The 6,035-nt window shown below is 36.4% G+C and overlaps 1 protein-coding gene across 6 annotated transcripts in view; it reads left to right on the forward strand.

Moving 5' to 3' along the window:
* ATP8B4 (ATPase phospholipid transporting 8B4 (putative)) overlaps positions 1 to 6,035 on the forward strand; it is a 276,289-nt gene that overhangs the window by 120,711 nt on the left and 149,543 nt on the right. For all 6 annotated transcript variants that reach the window (XM_006168771.3, XM_027768395.1, XM_027768394.1 and 3 more), the window contains one exon: positions 892 to 974. In XM_006168771.3, the coding sequence (XP_006168833.1) occupies positions 892 to 974 (83 nt within the window). The remainder of the gene's footprint in view (positions 1 to 891; positions 975 to 6,035) is intronic.

Raw genomic sequence — 6,035 nt, forward strand, 5'->3', positions numbered from 1 at the left:
AAAAAAAAAAGAGATAATCCTCTTGAGGCAGTATTGAGTATTCTGGGTGACTATGATATATGTCCAATAGACATTTGTAGATATTTGTCAACTGAATGAATCTATTACTGAACATTACATAAAATATAGAATTCTTAGAGTTGAAAACTCTCAATTTAAGATGATCTTAAGCTACAATAGAAGAAAATTAGATTGAACTTAGTGAGACAACTGAGATGGCAAGAACCTTCAACGGAATACAAGAAGGATTGTTGTAGAATTTTCACTGCTGTCTATTTCATGAATCCCGGGCAGCCATCAGGCCAACGTATGTGTGGTCCTGCCTGTAAGAAGATAACCAGCTCAATGTGACCTGCTGAGCTTGTCTGGTTGTACTATTCTAGTCTTATGGGTTTGTTTCTTGGTTGACTCTCCAAGAAAAAGAAAGCCGTATTCATTTTCCCATTTAAGTTTTAGCTACTGTGAAATTCGCCATGACCATCTTATGCAAGTCAAACTCCTACACAGATAGTACACTCTGAGTGATACTGGCCTCCTTTATTTGGCAGCTATGTTCCCATTCCTAATGTGCTTTGTAACTCATGCATGATGTCTGAGTAGGTTCGAATGAAACCATATTTATTATGTCCTCTGTTCTTTCACGTTGCAAAACAGATTAGTGTGGTGTTATGCAGATGTGTTGTGGGTGGAATGCCAACTCTTAGGAGACTGGGAAGCCTTGCCTTCTTTCCTGAGACAGTGGGAAGAGTGTAAATATCATAAAAGAGGGCGGAAGATTTCTTGAATGTTGTAGGTTGAGTTTTGCATGTGCTGCATCCACCTGATTGCTCTGGATAAGAAGTTTTTGGACTGTTTCATATACAAATGCATGTCACATCATTAATTTCACAGGGAAACAAACCTAAAAGTCCGTCATGCGCTATCAGTCACCTCAGAACTTGGAGCAGATATTAACAGACTTGCACAGTTTGATGGTAAGTGTTTCAAAAAGATAAACAAAAATCTCAAAAACAAAAAGCAGTGTAACAAACTGATTATCTGAGATCCAATTTATGCTTCTTTTTATTTGGTGTAAGAACATAAAATTCTCCAGGCATCAAAGCTTGTAATCTTTTCTCACGCTAGAGTAAAAATGTTTATCAAGGGCAGGATGGCTTTATCAGTTCATCGTTCATTTCATCCTTGTTTTCTCTTCTCAATCTTTTCCCCTTCAATCCCATAATGCCTTTCTCTTGCCTGACTTTGTTCTCCCTGAAGTCCTGGGCAGATTGCTAAGAATAAATAAGGGCCACACTTTCATTTTTAGCTCTGGATCTAACCATCCGTCCATGTTTTGGCTCCATAATAGTCTGAAAACTAGACCATAGCTGTAAAGACAGTCATTCTATCTCGTATAATCCTGTACTTTGTGCAGTGCCTGGCATAATATACTGAAAATAGTTGGTATTCAAGAAGAATATTCTGGTTTATTAATCAGTTAGTAATCTACTGTCCTTTATTTTACCCCATGTATTTTATTATTACTATCTTCGCACCATTCAACCCAGTTCCCTGCAGCTCAGCATAGTCTTCTTTGCTTGTTCTTTTCCAGTTATGTCTTGATCTTTTCTGTTGAAGTTATCCTCTTTAAGTATTCATGGGATGACCTCTAAATAGTGTTCATTCTAGAGATAACTGGATTTTTATGATTAAGAGACAACAGAGAAAAAATTTTAAGAATTAAAAGGAGAGAGACACTAATGGTAGGATTTTAGGTACCATTTCAGGCTATAGGGAGAACTTTGGGGTCTTCTTGCTACTCCTAAATGGTGTTTTGCTTTAACTTCTTATAAGTTTGACTGAATATTAATATTTCTGTAAAGTTGATTTTATTTATTAATGAATATTTATGAATTTGAGACTCTTCCAAAATCATTTTTTTGGGTCTTCTAAAAGGAAATATAGACAAGGGTATTAGCATGACCCCATGAGTTCAATAAAAGCACAAGCAAGTTTACATTGTAGTTTCTCCAGTGCACAGCTTAGAGCTTATATTGCCTGGGCTTTGCATTTGCTTATAAACTCTGTCTGGATTCTGTTAATATTTTAATGTCTCTTAAATGAGTGCTGTTCTAAAAAAATGTTTATACAAAAAGTATTCTTCCAAATTGAGATGTAAGTTAGGGAAATAGCCAGGAAACTTTGAGTAGCCCAAGAAATATTTTCATTAGATTAAAACAAATTACACATTTTCTACCAAGTAATTTTTTTCAATGAAATTTTACTGTTATATGAATCCAAGAAAAGTAAATCGTGTTCACAAATCAAAATAGTTGCTTAAAATACTTCATTGAAAATTTATGGAGTCCTAAAAGAGAAGCCTAAATATAATTTACCATTACTCATTCCTTTTCTGGCAGAATTGTACCTTTATTCCTCAGTCAATCTATGAGGAAGTACAAATGTGTAAGTTTTAGTGCTTTTCATCAGCAAAAAGCAGAAAATGATTATTAACAATTACTTAATTTTTTTCATATTTCTTAGCACATATAGTCGTTACTATGATTATAAGTAACCTTGAAATCTCAGTGGCATAAATGCAAAGTTTGTTTATTGCTCATGTCTGCATTTAGATGCTGGATGGGCAAACCTCTCCATCTTGTAGCCATGGTACCTAGGCTGATGGCCTCTAGTATCACCATAGCAAGGTAACAGTGAGATAAAAGAGACACAGTAGTGGGTGTTTTTCTTTTTTCTTTCTTTCCATAGAGTGCATGTGCTTGATGGAGAGAGAGACAGTGAGAAAGGGCCAGGGGGATGGCCATGCCACAATCCCTTCTCTTCCATTCTCCTTTTGGGATTTGGGGCATGCGTGCACATGTGCCCTGCATGCTTTTCAAGCCACCAAGTCCAGGATGCCAATCACTGAGTCAGCCATGTGGAATCCAATGCCTTAACCACGATACCGCCTGCTGGCCCTCCACATTCGCTTTTAACCTCTTCTCATATTTCATTGGCTAGCATGAGTCACCTGGCTCTGATCTAACTATAACAAATATGGCTGTTTATTGAGCACTGTCTTTATCATAATCTCTAAGAATTATGACTTTGTAGGCCAATGCAGAATAATGTTCAAAGAACTACACTGGACTAGGTGGATTTCTTACATAAAATTGTAGGACTAGGGTCATGTATTTCTTTCTTCAGCATGACTCTTCATATTTTTAATCCACTGTACCTTACTCAGTTTTTTTTTTCTTCTGTTTATAGCACTTATCTCCATATGGTATACTGTGTAATTTATTTATTTTCAAAACTGGTTATTTATTGTACATATTCATCTGCTTCAAAGTAGGCTACACAGAGGTCTTTGCTTTATTCATTGATATTTGCCAAACTCCTAGAACAACATCTAGCACATAGTAAGTATTCAATAAATCCTTGCTGGATGAATATATAAATAAATAGTCATAAGTGCAAAGAAGAAGGGAAAAAGGGTCTGTACCGGGCCCCAGAAAGGCATAGGAAGGCAGAGGAGGGGCCTAAGGTAAAGAGGTTGGGAATGGGTGTGAAAAAGGATGAGGAGGAAATTCCTGATGGAGGCCTGGTCAGACAAAGTAAGAGTGCTGAAGCCCTTCCTCCTGGAGCATAGGTGGGTGGGAGAGAAACCATCTGGTGTGCTGGTTTTATAATGTCATTATTTTGGAACCCTTTCTCCAGATGAGACTCAACACACAGTAGTCTCAAATTAAAACCAATATAACTGGTGCTCAGGCTGAAATAGGGAGACACTTACCTAAAAAGAATTCCTTTATTACAGATGGAATAAATGAGGTCTCAGGAGGTTAAAAGATTTATATATAAAAATAGTGTTTTTTTTTAAACTTCATATGATTTAAAAGTACATTACTAATTATTACTTTCTAGGTGTAGAAAAGGAATTTGCTTCACATTGGATAGGCAATTTACCAATTCTCCAATGTGTAATTATTTTCTCAAATAAAGGCAACACAAACCTCTCTTTTCTATTATATATACTTAAACTGTGGGATATTCTTATAATACTAAATTCATGAGGCTGGCACACTTCTGGGCTAAGATCAAAGTTTCTACTAAATTTACTTTTTCATTCTTACATTTTGCACTTCATTTCAATGTACCTTAAAATTCAAGGAAACCTTGGGTTTTATGGTATATCCTTACAAAATATGATTTCTTGTTTCCAAGAAAGCATCTGGATAATGAATAAATGGATTAAGGGGAAATAAATTAGATGTAATATACAAATTAGATTTCCCATTAGTAAAATTTAAAGACCAAGAGGATGATGTAAAATGTGGTATGGAAAAGTCTTTGAAAGAGTTGAGACAATGAACCCTAAATACTTAACCATATTAGCTCTTGCTTTCCTGTAGCCTCCCAAGTTTTCCTGTATACACTTCTCTCCATGCCTAGTTAACACATTTTAATTTCAATCTCCTCTTCTCTCTCATACATACATTCACACACTGTACACTGTCTGCATACTTTTCTCTAGCTACCCCATTTAAGCTTTCTCCTTTTTCCTGTCTTCCTTTTTTGCACTCTTCTTTTACTGGTCACTTCCCATCTTCCTCTTCCACTCTTTATGTTAGTCATTTTCTCCACCTGCAGTGTCATTTTTCTGTCATTTAAAATAACCTTTTATGTCTTCATTACTATCTTCATATTTATTTAATTCTATTAAGCATCACCAAAGAATAAGATATAAAACAAATTATGTAGAATTATAAAATATTTCTAGATCTATTATCATAGTTCTTTTGATGCTTCTACTCTCTATTCTTTTTCTACTCCCTCTTTTGATTTTCCTTCTTCACTTACCTTTGCCTTACTGGAGTATCAGTAGATTTTAGGTTTTTCTCCAGTGACTAGGAAAATATTTTAACTCTGAGTCATGGGAATCTAAACTAAACGTTACATCATTTAGTTTAAGTTAAAAGTATGATATCAGTATTGTGTACATTTAGAAATGCCCTGCCTAGCTTCAGCAAGATACAATAGATGAGACAGATATGTGAGGCACACCCTTTTTCATGTTCTGTCTGTCCTAAGTATATCTTTAGCTTGTGACTTCTGGGAAAATCCATGTATGGCATTATTTTTGGTTCCACTTATGCTGTGGTTTTTCTTCTAACACTTGCCAAAATACTTTCTCTAGTACCAAACTACAGTTCTCTATTCTTCTATCATATGTGTACATTTCTAAGTATTGATAGAAACTCCTGAATTCCCCACTCTTATCCCTAGAGAAGTCTTTATTAGAGACTCCAAATTGATGATACTTAGGGTCAAAACTGAAAGGAGTTGGACCAAAGGATGTTTCTTGTAAGTCTGCCTGCCTCTCCACTTTTGTTACCTATATCTCAGGACAGTGTCTTGCTGAGGCCTTCTTGTGCATTGCATGAGATTATCACTTTTATTCATTCTCTCAGTCACCCATTTATTTATTAAACAAGTGTACATTTAACACAATTCCAAGGGATACAGTTGTTAATGAGTCAGACCCAGGCCTTGTTTTCATAGACCTTGTAGTTCAGAGCAGGTGACTATTTTGAACAAGGACTCATCCCTAAAGAAGCCTAGTTTAATAAGGTGAAGGCTGTAAAGTTTCCAGGCCCTAAACATGAGGTCGACACATGAGCAAGTCCTCATTTCCTCACTATGTAAGTCACCATGATAAGTAATTACACAAATGATCTTACTAAAGCCTTACAGCTCTTGAGAGAAAATATTTATGGATAAAGAATTTGAGATCTAGGGAACCAGCAGTTAGCATAATGGCTATGTCACTGGACTCCCACATAGTCGACCGCGGTTCGCGTTCTGGACCCGGTGGCTTAAAACTCATGCCGGGCGCGTGTGTGCGTGCCCAAGATCCTGAGAGAATGGAGGAGAAGGGATTGTGGCATGACCATCCCCCCTGGGGGGTGATTTCTCGCTTTCTGTCTCTCTGTCTCTCTCTGTCTGGTGAGCGCACACACCCTATAGCGAAAATCTCTCAAAAAAAAAAAAAA

The sequence above is a fragment of the Tupaia chinensis genome, unplaced genomic scaffold, assembly GCF_000334495.1.
Source record: "Tupaia chinensis unplaced genomic scaffold, TupChi_1.0 Scaffold146140_1, whole genome shotgun sequence".
In the NCBI taxonomy this organism is placed as follows: domain Eukaryota; kingdom Metazoa; phylum Chordata; class Mammalia; order Scandentia; family Tupaiidae; genus Tupaia; species Tupaia belangeri.